The 22,862-nt window shown below is 41.7% G+C and overlaps 2 protein-coding genes and 1 long non-coding RNA gene across 3 annotated transcripts; 1 reads left to right on the plus strand and 2 right to left on the minus strand.

Moving 5' to 3' along the window:
* Positions 1 to 892: 892 nt before the first annotated feature.
* On the minus strand, positions 893 to 3,986 carry LOC121984485 (U6 snRNA-associated Sm-like protein LSm6). Its single transcript, XM_042537421.1, has 3 exons — positions 3,762 to 3,986; positions 1,229 to 1,342; positions 893 to 1,148 (listed from the first exon to the last, which is right to left on the minus strand). Exons 1-3 carry the CDS (start codon positions 3,886 to 3,888, stop codon positions 1,102 to 1,104), a joined length of 288 nt encoding a protein of 95 aa, XP_042393355.1. The 5' UTR covers positions 3,889 to 3,986; the 3' UTR covers positions 893 to 1,101.
* A 595-nt stretch (positions 3,987 to 4,581) lies between these two features.
* On the plus strand, positions 4,582 to 6,962 carry LOC121984486 (galacturonosyltransferase 8-like). The gene is made up of 2 exons (XM_042537422.1): positions 4,582 to 6,076; positions 6,435 to 6,962. The coding sequence occupies exons 1-2, from the start codon at positions 4,676 to 4,678 to the stop codon at positions 6,708 to 6,710; spliced, it is 1,677 nt and encodes a 558-aa protein (XP_042393356.1). The 5' UTR covers positions 4,582 to 4,675; the 3' UTR covers positions 6,711 to 6,962.
* Positions 6,963 to 11,712: 4,750 nt separating this feature from the next.
* Positions 11,713 to 14,489, minus strand: LOC121984487. Its single transcript, XR_006112928.1, has 3 exons — positions 13,899 to 14,489; positions 13,172 to 13,812; positions 11,713 to 12,022 (listed from the first exon to the last, which is right to left on the minus strand). It is a non-coding gene; the product is annotated as an uncharacterized LOC121984487 (long non-coding RNA).
* Between the last annotated feature and the right edge of the window lie 8,373 nt (positions 14,490 to 22,862).

A 22,862-nucleotide genomic window follows, 5' to 3' on the forward strand; every position in this document is an offset into this window, starting at 1 on the left:
CGGAAACGCGTCCTCACTAAATCTCTCTTCCTGTTGTTTGCCTTTTACTTACTAATTGCAGTCGCTTGACTTGCCCCTGACCCATCAGGTATTCCCGCTAATTGTCAGGTCCTGCGAATCCAACTGAATTTCGACCGATTGTCAGGTCTCACAGACCCAACCGGACTTCCCGATAGATATCGGATCCCGTTGATCTATCTGAACTTCGCACCAGCTATCGACTCCCACGGACTTAACTAGATTTTAGCATAGTGTCAAGCCTTTCAAACCCGTCAACTCCTATACACTTGATAAAGTAATTAAAGCATAGACATTCTTAATTCACTTGTCATACATTAAAACCTAAGTTAGATCATTAGTACAGATTACACTAACACTAGACTGTTGGATTGAGAGGCTCTTAATATGCTTAGTTGGCGAATCGACTGAATCCTTTATATAATCTGATCGGATATTTGCAAGAGCAATCAAATTGAATTTAAAGAATGCTATCAAGGACGCAGTCTCCACTCAACTTCTCTACTTGAATAAAAAGTCTGATCGGATCAAATGTCTATTATGTCCAATCAGACCACAAGTTCGATCGGCTAGCTAGATCACTCGACCAAGATACTTATTCGCGTTATCTCCACATGACCAAAAGGACTCGACCCTAAATAGTGGTAATACAACTCTAGACATTATGGATGACGAGAGACTCCAGATCTGACTCGACTAAGGATCCGATCTAATATCCGCTCGATCAAGATGATCGACCATGCTAATCTTGAGTGTCGATCTCTTTTTAATTTTAACTACTACGTCATCCATCCTTCTAAACTTTAACCCGACTTCTGGCCCCTCATCATTCACTGTATCAGTATACCCTCATAATAAATTGCATTCCATGACGGAGTCAAACGTAGTATTGGTGATGCCCTTTTTATCCAAACTAATGTGCCAATTTCTAACAGAGGAATAATATGACAGAAGAACTGCCCTAGGAACAATAACCAAACGTAGGAAGCAGCCCATAAAATTCTTCAAACATTTAATCCAAAAACAAGAAAGTTCAGCTCGGTCGATGGATCCAGAAGACACAGGTCATACTTTGGAGAACTGTCAAGCACCTTCGGCAAGAGTCCGTTTTGAAGTGCTTATGTACAGAACTGCATTAAGAACACGAATGAAGTCAGGCAATGCACACCAGCAAAAATCAGGTCAAGGAAATGTAGATCCTCGGATGTACCATTATTTCCCCTGATAAATGCATCACCATACTTGTTTTTTAGCTGGCCATTAACATACTCCTCTGTTTGTTCCATTGCAATATTCATGTATCCATCCAGACAGGCAAGAATACCTACAATCCAGGTGCTTCATGAGAAGTATAAAAGAAAATATGAGGATCATAATCAACACTGGTAATGACTCCAAATTCCTTTATTAGGAAAAAAAAAACCTAACCATATTACTTCATACATATGGAACCTTTCAAACGATAGGAGTATGTTCTTTAGGATGCATTTGTCCTACAACTGTAAAAATCTAAGTTGTAATTATAAACTGATGGAACAACTACCCATTATAAAAAGGCTGAGCTTAGATCTGGCAATCTGACTATTCGATCCATCATCCAATTAAGATGTTTCCATATGTTCCGTACCACACTTTTTTTTGGTGCATTTGGTTCATTGAACATAAATAGATAGGAGTACAACCGTTATTCCTGGGAATAAAATAGAAAAAGAACTGAAAAGGTTATAAAATAACTACTTTTTGTTTTCTAGGAAGGAATATTGTAATAAATACACAAGAAACAAGTAGGGTTTTTGCAACGACAAAGATATCTTAGATAAATAATTTGCCTAACTCGTCTTTTCCCACAATCTGCTCAGCCATTCAGTTCCATCTGACCAATCAGACATTTTGATTACCCCATCCAGTCTGGCCAGCGTGATTTTGGTCTGTTCAGCCTGACTACTCCCAACCAACCCAATTGGTAAATCAACCCATCTCGCCCAACTGCCCTGAGTGGCACTTCCAACCTCACCTTCCTTACCGATCCAACTAATCTGCCAGCCTTATGTGAATACGATTTGTCTGACCTGACCGACTCACTTTGTCTGACCAGCTAGACCAGCTTCCCTAGCCTGCCCAACTAGTAGCCTACTTAGCTCTCTTATTAGTTTAACTACCTACCCAATTTGACTTGCATACCTGGCTCAATTAGCCCAATTGGTCCCTCCAACTCATTAGGCCCAACAAACCCCTTCAACCACCTGATATAGCACGTCCTTCTGGCCTCAACTAATCTGTTCCACGAGATGAGTCTGACCTGTTCATTAGACCCAACTAATCCTTCCTGCCCACTTGACAGGTCTGACTATTGATCTCTTTGGTCCACCCGATAACTACCCACCCGTTTTTTTCGGCCCTATGTATCTGATCAAGCCAATAAAATGTATTGTTTGAAGAATACAATAATAAGGAACAGTTGGTTCTAGAAGAATAGCCATTTCTTATGAATTTAGAACAACTATTCCAAAGAAATAGATATTTCAAGGTCACTTTCACAACCAGACATAGGATTGATAATTCCATGGAAATAGTAGGGAATAGAATAGTTATTCCTATGAATCAACACACCATTGAAGTTATAGGCTATGGCCAAGGATAAATGGGCCAATGGTAGTAGTCAAATTTTCAAACCTAGTTTCTTCAAGGTAAATCTGAAGGTAATCTAAACTGTATTTAAAAACATTGTTATTATCAAGTCTTGCAAATCTCAACTAAAGAATTTCCTACATGGATTCTAGCTCTCCATTAAATTTCATATTCAAGGATTTAAAAACCAACCATCTAGGTGAATTTGGAAGAAAAGTGCATTGAATATTGGACATTAATTTCCCTTTAACAACAGATTCAGAGGAAAACAAGAGAGACAGGGCATATGACTGCAAGTTAATGAAGGTAGGGAATGGTATCCAGTGGACTGAGATATAAACATGGGTGCAAAGGCAGTTTCAGGATAGCAACTATTCAATTAATTTCAGATGAGCAAAATACAACATGGGTAACTACGTATCAACTTCAGCAATCAAGCCTTCAACAAAGTTAGCTAAAACATCATGAATAGAAGCGTATTAAATCAAAAATATCATGAGGTTAAGTAAAATATCCAGCATCCCTTTCAAGACTCCAAAAGCAGGAAAATTGCCCAACAGATTTCAAGGGAAGTAGGATGAGCTCCGACGGTTCAAACCAAACTTACACTCCATAACCACTCTCAGTAACTTGGAACTATCTGAATCAAAGAAATAGTACAGAGATTTGAACAAGTATTTTTGAAGAAGCTGAACCCAAAGAACAGTAAGCCTTATCTTTATTTTTCTCTACTTCTTAATTCCAATAGGGTTTCCTATTTACATTACTAATGATGTACATCTCAAAAAATGATAATGCAGTCTAAGACCAAAACCCAAGAGGTTGCTCATATAGGTGTATACTGTTCACCTTCATAATTTCTCCTAAAAATCATGATGTTGAACTTAACCAGCTCAATCAATTGATATAGAGATTCGCTACAGATTCTTAGGTAATATTAGGGCACAACCCTACAAATTCACGAATGATCTGGTCTCCAAAACGAACAAACAACGCGAAAAACGCAAACATCCACATGGAAAGAGAAGTTTCCAGCGCAAAGAGGGAAACCCGTAAAAGAACGAAATAAAAGACTCCACAGAGAGGGAAAAAAAAAAGCAAGGGGAAAGAGCGACCTCGGTAATCGACCCCCGAGTTGAGCTTAACCACGACGGGACGGCCTCGGATCGACTTGAGGAAATCCGCCGGCGTCTTCACCGAGCCACCGCCTCCACTCCCCTTTTCTCCGCCGCCGGTACTCATCGCCGCCCTCGCCTTTTTCGAATACTTTGAGGGGGAGCTCCCGTGCCCGTTAAGCCTAACCCACAAAAAACAAGAGTCCAAACGAGCCGGCCTGGTTATGGAATCGGTTATATCTGATCCGGCTCGGGCACTGCCGTCCTGTCACCAATGCTAAAGCAAATTATATAATAAAAAAATAAATACAGAAATATTTTATCGAAAATGAGAAAAATCTAATAAGATTAATTTTTAAAAAATTTATTTTATGGTCTGTAAATGACATAAAATCGTAGTGGCAACAAACCCGCCTCTTTTCGACGTGGCTCTGACCCGGCCCGCTAGCCTTCCATAGCTCATTATCTGTGCGGTCCGACCCGTTCCACCGACACGTCCATACCTGCGATTAGGCCGCGGCGCATGCGTCCGATCAAGTGCACAACTGTCGTCCACATTCCATTTATTCTAATCTCATTACGGCCCCACCGACGTTACCCTCATCCGCGAAACTGCTCGACGCCACCACTCTCGCACTCGACCAAAGTGGACCCCTACTATAATTGCCAATCACCACACTATGCTTACCGTTTTATGCTAATCTATATCGATCCTTAGTGGCATCGTATCCTGCACTAAGTTTATACTATGTTAATGCTCAATTAAACACAATAGTCACACGGTTAATAAATATTGAATTAATTAAGCTAATAAATAAAAAGCTCTGTTTCCACTTCAGTTGTCTCTCCTCCTCCTCCTCCTTTTGCAACATGGTTTGGTTTCTCCGCAAGTTGATCCCCAAACCTTAGCCAAAATGGCGATCTCCAATTGGAGATCCAAGCGTAATGCTGCGACGCGTCACTTCTTCCTCCTCTTTATTGGCATCTTCGCTGCGGCATTCTTTATCCTCCTCCCCTCCACCACCACGACGCCGGTGGTGGTCGGTACGGAGGAGAATTCGGCATCGTCGTCATCTTCGGCCTCAGATCTGTACTTACCTAGCCTCCATTTTGCGCGTAGATCGGTGCTTGCCCTCCGATCGGACCCCTTAAACGCGCGGGCGGAGCTGATACGGAAGCAGGTCGGAGACCACGCCGCCGTTGCCTCTGCCTACGCCTCGTACGCGCGCCGTCTCAATCTAGAGAGCTCGAAGCAGACGCGGCTCTTTGCTGAGTTAGCTCGCAACCTCTCCCTTCTCCTCTCCGCCCACCGCCCTCTCCTCGACCCCGCCGCGCCGCTCAACGAGGACTCAGTCCGGGGTTTCGAGCGCGGCGTTAAGGAACGCATACGTGCTGCTCGCTTCCTCATTGCCGACGCCAAGGACTTCTTCGACAACCAACTCAAGATTCAGAAGCTGAAAGATACCATCTTTGCCGTCAACGAGCAGCTCTCAAAGGCTAAGAAGGCTGGTGCTTTCTCCTCCATGATTGCTGCGAAGTCCATCCCCAAGAGACTCCATTGCCTCGCCATGCGTCTCATGGAAGAGAGAATTGCCCACCCTGATCGATACGTTGATCCTCCTATTCCTCCGCCCGAGCTCGAAGATCCCAAACTCTACCATTATGCCATCTTCTCAGACAATGTCCTCGCGGCATCTGTGGTGCTAAACTCTGCCGTCCACAACGCTCGTGAGCCTTGGAAGCATGTCTTTCACGTTGTCACAGATAGGATGAACCTTGGGGCAATGCAGGTCATGTTTCGTTCGAAAGATTATGCCGGCGCCCACATTGAAATTGTGGCCTATGAGGACTACAAGTTTCTCAACTCCTCTTACGTGCCTGTTCTCCGGCAGCTAGAATCTGCTAACCTTCAGCGGTTCTATTTCGAGAACAAGCTAGAAAATGCCACCAAGGACACTACCAACATGAAGTTTAGGAACCCCAAGTACCTATCTATGCTGAACCATTTAAGGTTTTACTTGCCTGAGATGTACCCAAAACTGCACAGAATTCTGTTCTTGGATGATGATATTGTGGTGCAGCGGGATCTCACGGCATTGTGGAAAATTGATATGGATGGTAAGGTGAATGGAGCAGTTGAGACATGCTTTGGGTCTTTTCACCGTTATGCACAGTATATGAATTTCTCACACCCCTTGATCAAGGAGAAGTTCGACCCCAAGGCATGTGGGTGGGCATATGGGATGAATTTCTTCGATCTTGATGCGTGGAGGAAGGAGAAGTGTACTGAACAGTATCATTACTGGCAGAATCTTGTAAGTTGCCAACTTTCTAGTGATATCATTTGCAAAATTACATTTGTTGTTTTACTAAAGAAAATCATTTTGATAAAATGGATAACCGAATATAGACAATGACTTGCATACCATAGTTCTTTCAAGCTATTTAACATACTGTAATACTTGTTTTATCTTTGCTAATATTCCTATGTAACATAAAATTAAACCTATTAGGAAAAAAAAAGGGAAGCCTTCAACCTGCCCAAAAGAGTTTTTTTTTTTTCACTTTATCATTCAGATATACTAGAAAAGAGATTGTTGCATAACTTTCTGTAGATATTCAATTATCATTTATTTTTGATAATGATTACTGAAACCCTTGCTGTTGTTGCAGAATGAAAATAGAACACTATGGAAATTAGGTACACTTCCACCAGGATTGATCACATTCTACTCCACAACCAAACCCTTGGACAAATCCTGGCATGTGCTTGGACTAGGATATAATCCAAGTATTAGTATGGAGGAGATAAATAATGCGGCTGTCGTGCATTTTAATGGAAATATGAAACCTTGGCTGGATATTGCCATGAATCAATTCCGGTCTTTGTGGACAAAGTATGTGGATTATGATATGGAGCTTGTACGCCAGTGTAATTTCGCAGCATAAAAAGGAACTTCCAAGCAAATCTTCTGTTGCAAAACCAAAAATGTATGAGCAAATTGTCACCCTTTGGTTGTCCGTAAGGTTTCTTTCTCCCTCTTAAATTCTCTGTTTTAGATCTTTTCATGTAATACTTTCGAACATCCATCAACAACTGATGATGCTGAAAGCCTCTCATGTATGACCAGTCTAATGTGTCACAAAGACGTGGCATTTGGTTAGCTAAAAAATAAATCATATTTAGTCTTGTTCTGTCTATGCCTTTTTCCCGTGTTGTTTATTGCGCTGTTAAGTTGTTTGAGTTGAGGTATCTTTCAATCATTCTCTACTAGCTACTTGTGTAATTGATATCAAGTTGGCTCTGGAAAACAGAAATTTGTGTAGCAAATTCCAACTAACAATTAGAAACCAGAGGTGGGTAATTTGTTGTCAGCGAACAGTAAAAGGATAATCTAACTCATTGGATTTAGATTTGATGGTAGATATTGATGATGTCTAAAAGCAGCGGAGATGGGGCGGTGGGCAGGTGGATCTGTCGTTGACTGGAAGAAAACTTCAAGCTGGAAAAAAGGATGAAACCGGGCACTGCTTATGTGCACACCAAAGAGAGAGCAAAGGGAACGTTAGAGCGTAGGCATTCCGACTCTAAAGTCAGTAAAGTGATTGAGTGAAAAGTGAAGAAGATGAACAATAAATGTATACGCGTAATGAAAGTGTAGAAGCGTCAAGTGTCCAAACATTACAATGTTAAAAAACGTACCTCGCTAGCGGAGAGGATCCCTTTTATGTTGCCTCTCATAACCTCAGTAGTAATGATGTGACAAGGAATATCTGATATCAAAATATATCGAGTAATGGAAGAGGTATAACCTGGAGGATGTGCAGTCATTCTCTGAGGAATCTTTCGTTACATGTGTATGAACAGTCTTTTGCAACCTCCACAATAAATAAGACGGTTGAAAATGTTTACTATTAGATACTGGAATATGTATAGTCACACTTATAGGAAGGTTCCATAGCCGGTATAGTGAAATATTCTCTTACCACTAGCTGTTATTCTCTAACAGGTTACAATTTTCTGACAATATTGTTCTCCAGAAATAGTCCGACCAGCCAATAGTCGACCGGTTGTATGATGGGAGACTGGTCATAGATAGATAGGGATCTAATCCATAGAGTCTCTAGGCCATATCTTGATAAGTTTGTGGTGGTGTTGAGATGACTATCCTTGTAAATCTCACATAGTGAACAAGACCATAAAGAGATAGTTATAGATACTGAGAGATAAGGAACTATATACTAAAATCAAGACCGTGTGGCCCTGGTTATAAAGTGTTACCTTCTGGTCAGAGATAAGGAACTATGCCCTGTAAATCCAATCGGCCTCTGGGCTGACTATCCATAAGCTCATAGTTGCCATAAGGCTAAGAGATAGGAAACTATGTCATGTAAACCCGATTGGCCTTTGGGCTAACCGTCATAAGTTAATAGTTGTTGTAAGGCTAAGAGATAGAGAACTATACCTTTTAAACTCGACTGGTCTCTGGGTCGACCGTCCATAAGCTGATAGTTGTTGTAAGGCTAAGAGACAGGGAACTATGCCCTATAAACCCGATTGGCCTCTGGGCCAACCGGGTTTATTCTGTAAGTACCCCCATGGAGATTTTGATGTGATCAATCAAACTAAGTTAGGTCATGTTGTTATTTTGATGCCTTGTGTCTAAGTGTGCAGGAACTTAGGAGCACAGAAAGTTGAATGAAAGATGCAGCTAGTGTGAAGGACAACATGGGAGAGAGTTGACGGACTCGGTGCATCTGAGAGACGAGGCACTGTGAAAAAGTACGCTAGCGGATGAGAAGGAGGTGCGCGACATTTCCGAGGGACAAGAAGTCTGAGCGGAAGATTGCTTGAGAAGGTCGAAAAATGGGTTCGGGTGAGCCCTATTCCGGATGGCCGAAGTCACCTAAGCGAGCGGAGCTAGAACGGGAGAAATCGGGCAATCAACAAGCTGTTGATTGTCCAGCCTGGTCCGGACGCTCGACCCCCCGGGGGCGCTCGGATCGACAAACTTATCTGTGTCAGGCTGTCGTCGATCCGTTGCGCTACAGATAAAATTTTATCCACACCGAGGGACCCAGAACCTTTCCAGACGCCCGAATTAGGTCTATAAATATAATCCTGATTTCTGTAGTTAGAACAACACTTGTAAACGAATTCTCTTTTTGTTCTACTACTTTTGTGAGCTGTCAATGTTGTAAAGAGGCTACTTCGCCTAAAGGGGATTTTAGTGAGCTTCATTTATTTAGCATTAGTAATCCTCTGATTGCAAACCTAGTAAATGTTCTTGCCACTGTTGATTAATTTATGCATTTACTTTTTGTTATTATATAAGTGTTTGCCTAACTTAATTCGAAGATCAAAAAGGGTATTCCTATCTTTTCAAGGCTATTCACCCCCCTTTTAGCTAGTCGCCAGGGAACCAACATATTCTGTGTATCTTGGCACTGAAGTGTGGAAAGGTATAGAGAGTTAAGACCATCAAGTCTGACCGGTTTTGAGGCCAATGAACTTAGTATTGAATGTCTTTGCGTTGAGGAGTGAGGAGCTGAGTCTCAGTGAAAGTGACTCGTCCGTCTACTTGACCGTCACCTCACATTGACTTTGATTGTCACCTCATCTTGACCATCTATCCTCCATTACCTCGGGGTCCATTCACAACATACCGTATTACTAGTCTCTCCTTTAAGTCTAATCGAAGGAAGTTCATAGCCAACTGACTACACCCGAGTCTTATTTTTGCTCAATCGCCCAATTGGCTAGTCTGACCAGTTGATCATGCTTTTGATCACCCATTAATGGTGTAATCCATTTTTATCTTTCTTGGAAAAACGTTTGTCAGACATTTGAGTTGCTAAGTAGTGCGTTAGTGATACACGGGAAGTCGTTGATTAATGAAATGATTTGGCTATCTTGTCCATCATAAATATCATTTCCTGAGCAAGTGCCACGTGCCCCACAAACTTTTAATCCTCTGTTATGATAGCTGACGCATGTCTTGTCATGTAGATCAGTTGTATCCTCTCTTTTCCCATCCAATGACTACAACTAATCAAGTCATTTCAATTGGATGGTTGAAATTAAAGAGCCTCTTATGGTTTATGTTTAAAAAACCCTAAGTGTCACAGAAGAAAACCACTTGCGCTTCGTCTTCTTCGACCTTCTCTTCCAGCGATTTCTGTCAACGACCGTTCCTCTCTCACGATTCATTAGTAAGTTCTTTTTCCTATCTTCCTATCTTCATATCTTCTTTGTCCATCCATGGCAGAAGAAACCTTCACCCCTTGATACACTTTTACTCATTCTGATTTTAATAACTGAGAACTAGAGATTCTTTGCCTATCCCTAGAAATCCCTAAAAACTTTCGAATTCGTATTCCAACCTCCCAAGATTGTCATCATCGCCCTCCTCCTTGCTATATCATATTTTTCAAGGACCAACTTCTTGTGGGTTTGCATTTTTCAATTCCCCGCTTCTTGTTTGACATAGGTCACTACTTCAACATCCCTCTTCAACAACTTGCTCCCAATGCCTTCCACACCATGTGTGGAATGATCATCTTGTTCCGTCTGTATGACATTCCTTTGATCCTTCGCAGCTTCCACTGCTTTTCCTACCCTAAAAAAATCTTATCATAGGGTTTTTGTGTTCCAATCATGCCCAAGGTGGTTTTCTTTAAAAACCTATCATCCTCTAATAAGAGATGGAAATCTCATTTATTCTTCATCCAATTACTTGAGACTATTTCTTAGTTAGCCGAATGACGATCAAACCTTCCTCCCATTCCTGATATGGGAGATTTCAAATGTGACCCGACCTTTGTTTTTTGCTACAAAAAGGCTTGCTGACCTGTAATTCAATGCTCCTCACTTGCTGCACGAGGACCTACTCTACCTGTTCGGATGAGCCCCATCCGAACGACGCTTCCTTATTCTTTTGGTAAGACTTGATAATTTAGCTTTCATGTTATCACTAACTAAGGTTCTCTTTATTTTATGTAGTGGAGACTTTTCTCTTGGCTTAGGCTTCCTAGTCTCTTTAATAGGAGGAGACCAAGATAGATCGCCAAGAGCAGCTTCTTCTGGCTGAGTGGGAAATTCCACCAGCCGGTCCTTCCGAAGGAGCTTCCAATAGCTGTGCTGGTGACATAGGCAAGGCACAACCTACAGAAGAAGTGCTTGATACCTCTCTTCCGACATAGGGAGACCTCCCTCCTTTTACCTCTGAGGGGTCGTCGAAACTTAGACGCAAAAGGCATCGCATTGCCCCCACTATGCCTTTATCTTTGAAGCGGATGTCTCCTCTTGCTGCACCTTCCTCCCAATCGATGTCAATTGGGGAAGGCTACCTAGCTTCATCTTCTGATCGGATGCCCTCTGTTCTCCCTTCAGGTAGCCCGGTTCAAGAGCCAGCAGTCCAACTGAGCGGGTCTCCCATCGCAACTGCTCCTCCATCATTGTCCCTTCCAATCGCTCTGTCAGTCGAGGCTTCCTCCAGCCGGCCGAAGAGCCGTTACCAATTCTCGGCCGTCTACAACGTACCTTCCGCTCAAACAATAGCTTCTCCGCCAGACCCCATGCCGGCCTGTAGTCGAATACTGTTGAAGGGCTGGTTGACTGAGGCTTGGGAGGTAGCCATGGCCCGATCTAAAGAATACATGGTAGTGGAAAGGGCTGATGGATTTACTCACGACTTAACCATGGTAAGTTTCAACTAGTTTACCTTCTCTTATCCTGTATTCTTCTTATGATGTTCTTTCTATAGCTTTAGGAAGTCATGAACGTGGCTCGGTATCACGCCCCAGAGGAGTCTCTGCCAGACAAAAATCCAGCAGCATCTACCCTATACCGGTGACAATCTGAATCATACATACATCCACAAGAATACATCATCCCACACGGCTGGAATAAACACAACCACACAGTTATATACTCAACCTACTCAGCTGGAACAAAATATCACAACCATGTAATTATATATATTAAACAACCCACTCGGCTGTACTAAAAACACACAGCGGAAAAACAAAACAAAAGAAATCTCATACAAACCAAAACAACAAAGACTGCTAGCCGGCTAAGCTTACACAAAACAACAAAATAATATCCGATACCATGTAGCAACACTCCAGAAACAAAATCGGAATATACAATGCTAAATCCACCAAATACATAAACCAGATAAAACATAAATGAAACCAGAAACAGTCTTCGGATGTGACGTAGGATCGGTAGACAGGATACTCCAAGCGACTTCAACCTGAAATAGGAATAAATCAACGGAGTGAGTTCAAGAACTTAGCATGTATCGATCAAACATGCATATAACTATCAGTAATAATCATGCAATACAGTCTCCTGAACAATAACTGGTAATGCAAAACTGAACAACAGAAGAAGCTGTACTCACCAGGACCTCCTATTCGAAGATAAGGGTATAAACCATACCAACAAGTGTAGGGTCGTCAGACCAAATACATTATTTCTCCTGTATGCATGTCAATCATATGCAACCACCAAAATACAGCATACCAAAAATGCAGCAATCACAGGCAATAAATGCAATCCATACATATGATGCAAGTGACATAGTCACCCCTGACGACAGTCAGCCATCTCACATGCGATGGTGAGATCGAGTGTGTAGGGCTATGACAACTGTGCACTCTGCCATCACTACTCTTAAGTGACCGAGTGAAGAAGATATTGTCGGAGTACACCTATCCTCCTACCCCAAATATAGTGAGGGAGCCTAAGCTCTCATCTCCCTGTGTCATAGTCAAGAGGAGAGATCCCTGCCCGCTACCACGCTGCAATCACACTGCCCATGAGTGGACCAGCGGAGCCCTGACAGCGCAAAACTGCACACACCCTGCCTGATATACCAATATCCCATGAGTGGTTGTGTGTGCAAATCATTTAACTGGCGATGTGCTCAACAACAATGGAGCCGACAATCGCTCAACATGCAATCATGCAAAATGGTACATGACACTAAAGCATGTAACTCTTGAAAATACCAGCCTCCTCATAATATGTACCAAAAAGAAAATCGAGTCCATAACAATGATCTAGGTACGCATGCCAGATAATAAACCTAGGTACACATACCAAGTAATAAACCTAGGTACACATGCTAGGTAATAAACCTAGGTACACATGCTAAGTATATCTAGTAGCAAGACCTGTAACCCGGTAATGCATTGTATGTCACTATTACTATGAACATAAGTGAACATGACAAGAATTAAGAGGACATAAGCATAAATGCATAACAGATAACAATATGAGCATACTACGGGAATCAAGTAGTGACATACCAAATAGATATAAACATAACTATTACTATTAGCTATAACCAACTACACATATCAAAATGACAATATCAAAAAAGATAAGTCAAAAGTACCCGCCCTAAATGTAGATCGTCTTGAATTATCTCCACGTCAGGATATGTCTCCGACTAGTATTCTGCAACACAGAATATATATAGTACTGCTAAGTTCTATCATAAGCCACATAGTTAGTCCAAATACTAATTTGAATAGGAAATCCTTATTTTAATTCCATTTAAATGATCTAACACTTCCTTCACATTTCCCCATTTTAATCCGAGAAAGACATTAATCAATAACCTATAGGATCCTTTAACAATATAGATCATCTACGATATAAATTAAAGGGACAAAACATATGGTTGGAAACTTACCCTGATACCAAGATAAGGATCAATTGCCTACAACCCAGCAAGGCTTAGCTCTATTAATACCCAACCCTATCAATCAATCCATTGTATCCAAGGATTAATCCAGATCCTATTCCACCTTGTGAAACAATTAGGTTCATGTAGCCCTAAAGATCAGAAACAGAACTTATCCAAAATTCGAATGCTTCACTGTTAACTTAGCCGGAGAAGCGTTTGCTGTCGAAAATTGTAGCAGGGCAAGGGGAAGTTGCTGATCTCCAAATCCAGTTCTCCAATTCAATCCTTGGCTCCTTTTAATGTGGTGGTCGGGAACTCAGCACGGTTGCACACGTTGTAACCTTGGACTTGAAACCAATTGTGCCGATCAGGAGACCACAATGGTCAGTAGTTGGACAAGAAACAAAGCGAAGATAGGAAGGGCACACCATACCTTCACATAGCCAGAAGAGTAACATCTGTCGGGTATGCCTCCACTGGTGTCGACAATCAATGGCATCACGATGTCTCACGACAAAGAGGAGGAAGGAAACACTGCTCTGATTCGGTCCTCAAGTCAGAGGGAGGGTAGCTCTAACCCTTTGTGCATCAATTCCCTTTTCCGGCACCGACGACACCTCGAGATCGGCCCACGATGAGATCGGAAGAGGGGTGGTAGTGTTCGGCGGATTGGGGTGGCTTCAGGCAACGACGACCGGTCATGGTTCCGTGATGGTCGGCAGCGGCGCACAGAGAGATCGGAAAAGAGGGAGGGGGTTCGGGCAATGGTGGCGACGATCGGAGTGGCCCCCCCCGCGTCGGCCAGCGATGTCAAAGATCGGGAGAGGAGAGGGCGCTCCACGCTGCGAGCGGGAGAGGGAAAGGAAGGGGATCGGGACGAGAGGGAGAGAAGTCACGGTGGAGAAGAAGGGCGAGGGTCGGCGGTGGCTCGGCGTCGCAATAGATGAGAAGGAGAGGAAATCGGGAGAAGAAGAGGGGGAGTCAGTGGAGATGTGAGGAGAGAAAATATAACTTAGGGTTTTATATTAAGCCCTAAGTTGATTTCCTCAATCAACTCCCACTTTATTAGGTATTCCAAACAGGCTTTTCCCAAGCTTACAAATTCGTCCCCTCATAATACGCCATACGAGCTCCGAAAAATTTCTAAAAAATTTCTAAAAATTTGTTAAGGTTATTCGCCCATTAAATCTTATTATGATTATTATTTTGTTACAATATTTTACATTCTCCCCCACTAATAAAAATGTGGTCCCCAAATTTATGTTATTTTCCATCTACAAGTACTAGCAATAAATAAGCAATATAAATGCTGAACAGAAAATCTAATCCACATACTTTAAGTAAAAAGATGGGGGTATTGAGCTTGGATCGTATTTTCGAGCTCCCAGGTAGCCTCCTCGTTAGAATGATACTGCCATCCGACTTTAACCAGCCGGATAGTTTTGTTCCGCAGTTGACACTCTCTGTGGTCCAAAATCCATACTAGAACCTCCTCGTAGGTAACGCCAGGCTGAATGAGAACTGATATATCTGACAGAACATGTGCTGGGTCGGATACGTATCTCCTCAGCATGGACACATGAAATAAATCGTGAATGTCTGCCAGAGACGGTGGTAGCGCTAGACGGTAAGCTACCGCTCTAATCCTCTCCAAGATCTGGAAAGACCCAATGTATCGTGGAGCTAGCTTATCTCGGAGTCCAAGTCTCTTCACCCCTTTCATGGGAGAGACTCTCAAAAATACATGATAGCCAGTAGAGAACTCCAGGGGTCTCCATCTCCGATCAGCATAAGTCTTCTGACAGTCCTACGCCTCGGACATCCTTCGTCTGATAGTGCGGACCAACTCTGCCTCTTGTTGAGCTCTATGAGGTCCTAGCAGCTAGACCTCCCCAACCTCCTCCCAAAGGGTAGGTGCCCGACAAGGCCTACCATACAATGTTTTAAACGGTACCATCTGGATAGCCAAATGATAGCTATTGTTGTAGGCGAATTCTACTAATGGCAGGTGGTCCTCCCAACTACTTTTGAAATCCATAACACAAGATCTCAGCAAGTCCTCTAAAGTCTGAATGACCCGCTTTGATTGTCCATCTGTTTGCGGATGGAATGCTGTACTAAAACGGAGCTGGGTGCCCAAGGCTTGCTGTGGACTCTGCCAAAATCGGGACGTGAACCGTGGGTCTCTATCCGATACAATGCTCAAAGAAACACCATGCGATATAATAATCTCCCGACAATACAGATCTGTCAATCGATCCAGAGAATTGGTCTTTCGAATCGCTAAGAAGTGTGCGAATTTGGTTAATCGATCCATGATTATCTAAATCGCGTCATGGCCTCTTCATGTTCTAGGCAATCCCACCACAAAATCCATAGTGATGTGCTCCCATTTCCACTCCTGAAGTAATCCGGCAAGTCTCAGGTGCTTAGCCTTTGCCTGCTAACAGACTAGACATCTAGCTATAAACTCCGCGATGTCTTTTTTCATGCCATTCCACCAATAGGAACACCTCAAATCTCGATACATGCGGGTTCAACCTTGGTGAATAGTAAATCGGGAGCGATGAGCCTCCTGAAGTAGCTCCTCCATAACTGGGTGAGATTGAGGTACACATAATCTGTCTCGAAAATAAATAATACCCTCGTCATCTCGGGTAAACTCCGTTTGTTGCCCGAAAGATATTTGGTTGCCAATGGAATGTAAGCGCTGATCACCGTCCTGGGCCTCTCGGATCCTCGTCTTGATCGATGACTGAGCAATCATGGTAACAAGGATACTCTGCTCTATTTATCTCTGCTCCTCAAGGCCCAACTCGGAGAAATCCTGAATCAAGTCTGTGACTGAAACTCGGTGGCAAGCTAAAGTCCCTCTGGACTTTCGGCTAACTGCATCTGCAACCACATTAGCTTTCCCTGCGTGGTAGCTAATGGTACAGTCATAATCCTTCAGGAACTCCATCCATCTCCTCTGTCAGAGATTGAGTTTCTTCTGAGTGAAAAGATATTTGAGATTCTTATGATCAGTGAGAATCTCAAATGTAATACCATACAGATGATGGCGGCCATCTCCAGATCATGTACTGGGTAGTTCTTCTTATGCTCCTTCAACTGAAGAGAAGCATAGGAGACTACCTTGCCGTGTTGCATCAAAACAGTGCTCAAACCTTGTAGAGAAGCGTCGGTGTAGAGTACGAATCCGTCCTCTCCAGAGGGCAAAACCACAACTGGTGCCGACACTAATCTTTGCTCAGCTCCTGGAAGCTGGTCTCGCAGACTTCTTATCACGTGAACTTCATTCCTTTCCTGGTTAGGCGTACCAGCGACATAGCAATGCGAGAGAAACTCTCAATGAACCGTTGGTAATATCTAGCCAATCCCAAGAAACTACGGATCTCTTGAATTGATTTCGGCTGCTCCCAATTGGTGACAGCCTCAATCTTCTGAGGGTCTACCGAAATACCTCGGCTGGAAACCACGTGTCCCAGAAAACCTACTGAGGGTAGCCAAACACGCGCATTTACTAAACTTCGAATAAAGATGTTCTTGTCGAAGCATCTCCAGAAGTATGCGAAGATATTGTTCGTGATCCACCTCGGACCGGGTATATATCACAACATCATCAATGAAGACAATGACAAGTAATCTAAATTCCCTAGGAATACCAGATTCATCGAGTCCATGAAAATATCTTAGACACTGTAAGCCTAAATGGTAAAACTAAGAACTCATAATATAGATACAACGGACACACTCAACTATAAGATCGTTGACGACGAGTCTGTAATCTGATCATCAACTATAAATCACCAAATCTATAAATATCACAGACATGCTACCCCTCATATCACTATCAGTATCAAACACTAAATAATAGACCACCAAGCTAAATATCCACTAATAGGGTATCAGAAAATCACATATCACAACATTTAGATGTTGTGTAAAAGGATATCCACTAATAAATCATCAGAAATCAACATATCACAATATCTGATCTCACAATATCCATCAATCTCAAATCATCCTCAACATCAATCATACTCGATAATTTTCTAGTAACCAATTCTCATCATAGTGTACTGTCAAAATATAAAAATATATCACAATCCTACCTAAGATTTATGTCTACTGAAGTCCAAGGGATATTCCTTGTCTTCCTACTCATTAATCAATAACTCTCCAAATGATAGAGATATGGTCAATCCAAAAGATATGAGTATATAAAAAAAATTCTACTAATTTGATGTGCGTAGATTTTATAAACTTGTTTAGCATGTTTTGATGTACATTCTTATATTTTATACATGCTTTAGCTATGCACTTTCATGCTCCTTACTTTACTTTTGGCATAAATACTTTTCTTTGTTCGGAGATTTGCTCTTGTGTGTTTTATGCTTTCAGGAGTCGAATTTAGAGAATAATTGATGTTCGTAGCCAATTCTACGATCAAACGGAGGAAAACGACTTTGACAATGTGTGCCACACGACCTTGCAAAGGGGAATGACCCTGGCCGTGTGGTGATGACAGGGCCGTGTAGCATCAACAGCAAGGGAGAGTGCCTTGGCTGTGTGAAGCTTACACGACCGTGCCACCTTTTCAAGCCAGTCAGTACATGGCCGTGTGTGCCACACGGCCGTGCAACCTTTCCAAAACCGTGTAACACTTCCAGAGGCAGAAATTGGCTAGGCCGTGTGGATTTGCACGACCGTGTAAGTAGGCAGAAGCAGAACATGACATGGCCGTGTGAGGGTCACACGACCGTGTGACCTTGGCCGAGAGGAGGAGCGCCCTGGCTGTGTGAATCTCACACGGCCGTGTCCTGGGCCGTGTGGCGCCCAAATTCCCTCTTCTATATAAAGGGTTTCCCCCTCTTTGAAAGGGGGAGGCTCTCCCTTTGGGGAGATCAGTTCTTGGGCACGATTTCCACCTATTTTGAGGCATTTTCTGTCCAAGATTCGACTCCAAGGGCGGTGAATTGGTTCCGATGATCACTCGTCATATTGAGATAAGCGTTCTTTTCTATTTTCTTGATTTGTATCGGAATGTCTTCAATCCTCTCGTCTTTGGTTCTTTTCCTATTTTCTATGGAGTAGATTCCATTGTTCTAGGATGGAGGGAGTATTGGTGATGTAAATTGATGTAAGATTCATGGATTTGCCATCTTCTTGATTTAAGGATGTTGTTATGTTTTGTATCAATCAATCTTGTATGGATTGTTGTGTTTTGTGCCCTAATACCATTCTTGATTGGTTGTTTGTATTTCTTGTAGAATCTTTTAGAAGAATTCTCTAGATTGTATTACCACGGGGCGTCGTGACAGAGCTACCCCATTAAATGGACAGTTAGGGGATTACTTTGAGGGGATGAAGTAGGGATCTACAAAGAAGCAGGACAGATTGATATGCTGAATTCTATATCTCATTGTGGATTAATTAGTGATGATATTTCTATATTGTATGATCGCGGGGCGTCATGACAGGGCTGCCCCATTAAACGGGCTTCATAGGGATCATAACTATTTGATTGCTTAAGGTTTAGATATGAGTCCTTGATCGGTGTTTTCTGCAGGAAATAACCGGTGACTTCTTGCAACTACATTTCAATTGAGGATAGTATTTGTACATCGCTTTACATTAATAAGTATCACTAAGAAACTAAATCTCCTAGAACCTTCACAAAACTAAGTTTCTACATTTAATTTTAACTTCTAATCTTTAGTTGTTTCTTAAGAAATATAATCTCTTCACGATTGTTTAGCTAATTCATTTTTGAGACATCTTTAGTGCTTATAACCAGTTCTTGTGGATTCAATATTCTTTTATTACTGACGATGTAACCGTACACTTGCGATGACATAACATAATCTTATCCAAAAACATCCAGAGTATGTTAAATCTCATACTTCCAAATACTCAAATATCCACAATAAAGAAATGTCAATTCAAAGTCCAAAGGGTCACTCAATCTTCTAACTAAGAGTTTATCTATTAGATATATCACTACGAATCTCATAATCATACTCGAAAAATATCCTCCGATAACTGTCGACAAAAGATCGAATACTCTGATCTGAATTATAGACTTCAAGACCTTTAGTAAATGATCATGTTGTCAAGGTCTTAAGCTGCTTATAGAGACAATGATAGTTGAGTCGACTATCCATTGTCTTATAACCCATCGTACTATGATTGCTCCACCCGAGGTTCATTAACCTCTAGGAATGCGCAATGCATACAAGGGTAGAGGAATACTAACACTAAATAGATAGTCAAAATAACTATCAATCGATACTTTGCTCCCCGTAAATCGTCATATGATATTTCCACTCAATGACGGTGGAACTTTCTAAGTGCTAATCAACTAACACCACCTTCTTCGCATCACTACAGGTCATAAATCCCAAGTGCTATCGAGAATATCCGCGATCGGTCCATGAGTCAGGATCTCCCATGGAATAGCGTTAGGCGAGTCGACTGGCCATCACCTTATCAATCTTTATACTACCAAAGGAAGTAGAGAGGTACTCTCTCTCAAAATACCTCAAAAAAAAATGTGATGTCTTGACCTCCATAAATCATTTGCTTCTTTCTTCACGTGGTGCCTGGTCATTTAAAGAATAAGCAGCTAACTTCAACTTTTCCACGCCAGTAAAAATCATATATCCGAATGTACTCTCGTAGTTATATACCCTAGTAACGATTGTATCTCATAAGTGTTAAGCAGGTAGCGTTACACTTTTCCACATCAGTGGGGGTATCCTATCCGAATGTACCTTCTAAGTCATCCAACCAGGTACAGACAGTCCATGGTCAAAGTCCCCATGGAATAGGATACACCGATCCTCTATAGACTGACTAAGCTGACAAGGGTCTACAGCTAATTTAGTCATTTCTACATCGGTACAAGTCATGTACTCAAACGTGCTTAAGATATCTATCCAAGAACGAGTACCCTAAAGATCAAAATCTCTATAAAAATAGAGTAAGTCTGTCCCCTACTGATCGAACCAACAAAAAAAAAATGCCATCTACTAACTGATCCAATAAGAGTACATCAATTCTCGACAAAAACAACTAAGGTAAATCAATCCATGACTACCCAAGTCAACAAGGATAAATCAGTCCTCTACTAACCGAACCAACAAGAATAAATTAATTCTCTACTGACCAAGTCAACAAAGGTATATCAGTCCTCTACTGACCAAACCAACAGGAGTAATCGATACTCTACTAACTGAGTCAACCTGAGTATGTAGATACTATCCACTACCCAGCTAATAGAAACAGAGACTGATATGTGACTCTAACTCTTAACTAACTAGTAGTAACAGAAGCTAAAACTACTAGTAGTATGATATAAGAAATCCCCTAAGACTGTAATCCTTGATCTCCAGTAAGATCAACCGTGATTAGTGGTTGACCCAACACATGAAATATATGCTACAAACAACTAGACAAGTACAAACAGAAGAATACTAACACATGTAATAACTATGATAGACAACTATGCATGTACTAAAAGAAGTGCATGATAACAGTAGATAAACATACCTCCTGTAGCTTGGAGATGTCCTGCCGCTACTTGGTCCTAAAATCGAAAAGTCACATCGAGAAAACTAAAACGTGAAATCCAAAACACAGGAAATAAGCCTCGTAAACCTGTGGCTTTGATACTAATAAATTGTCACGCCCCAGAGAAGTCCCTGCCAGACAAAAATTCGGCAGCATCTCCCCTGTACCGGTGACAATCTGAATCATACATACATCCACAAGAATACATCAGCTCACACGACTGGAATATACACAACCACGCAGTTATATACTCGCCCTACTTGGCTGGAAAAAAAATATCACAACCGCGCAGTTATATATATTAAACAACCTACTCGGTTGTACTAAAAATACACAGTGAAAAAACAAAACGAAAGAAAGCTCATACAAACCAAAACAACAAAGACTGCTAGCCGACAAGGCTTACACAACATAACAAAATAATACCCGATACCACGTAACAACACTCCAAAACCAAAACCGGAATATACAATGCTAAATCCACCAAATACATAAACAAGATAAAACATAAATAAAATAGGAAATAGTCTTCAGATGTGACGTAGGACCGGTAGACAGGATACTCCAAGCGACTTCAACCTGAAATAGGAATAAATCAACGGAGTGAGTTCAAGAACTCAGTGGGTATCGATCAGACATGCATAGTAAGATATAACTATCATTAATAATCATGTAGTATAGTCTCCTGAAAAATAATAGGTAATGCAAAATTGAACAATAGAAGAAACTGTACTCACCAGGACCTCCTATCCGAACATAAGGGTATGAACCATACCAACAGGTGTAGGGTCGTCAAACCAAATACATAATGTCTCCTGTATGTATGTCAATCATATGCAACTATCAAAATACAACATACCAAAAATGCAACAATCACAAGCAATAAATGCAATTAATACATATGATGCAAATGACATGGTCACCCCTGACGCCAGTCAGCCATCTCACACGTGATGGTGAGACCGAGTGGGTAGGGCTATGACAACTGTGCACTCTGCCATTACTACTCCTGAGTGACCGAGTGGACAGGATGCTGTCGGAGTACACTTATTCTCCTACCCCAAACATAGTGGGGGGAGTCTAAGCTCTCATCTCCTTATGTTATAGTCAAGAGGGGGGATCCCTGCCCACTACCACGGTACAGTCACACTACCCATGACCGGACCAGCGGAGCCCTGACAAAACAAAACTGCACACACCCTACCTGATATACCACTATCCCATGAGTGGTTGTGTGTGCAGATCATGTAACTGATGATGTGCTCAACAACAATGGAGCCGACAATCGCTCAGCATGCAATCATGTAAAATGGTGCATGACACTAAAACATGTAACTCCTGAAAATACCAGCCTCCTCATAATGTCTACCAAAAGGAAAACCAAGTCCATAACAATGATCTAGGTACACATGTCAGATAATAAATCAAAGTACACATGCCAAGTAATAAACATAGATACACATGCTAGGTAATAAACCTAGGTACACATGCCAAGTATATCTAGTAGCAAGACCTGTAACCCGGTAATGAATTGTATGTCACTATTATTATGAACATAAGTGCACATGGCAAGAATCAAGAGGACATAAGCATAAATGCATAACAGATAACAAAATGGGCATACTACGGGAATCAAGTAGTGACATACCAAGCAGATATAAACATATCTATTATTATTAGCTATAACCAACTACGCATATCAAAATGATAATATCAAAAGAGATAAGTCAAAGGTACCTGCCTTAAATGTAGATCGTCTTAAATTTTCTCCACGTCAGGATATGTCTCCGACTATTATCCTGCAACACAGAATGTATATAGT

The sequence above is a fragment of the Zingiber officinale genome, chromosome 5B (genome assembly GCF_018446385.1).
Source record: "Zingiber officinale cultivar Zhangliang chromosome 5B, Zo_v1.1, whole genome shotgun sequence".
NCBI lineage: Eukaryota > Viridiplantae > Streptophyta > Magnoliopsida > Zingiberales > Zingiberaceae > Zingiber > Zingiber officinale.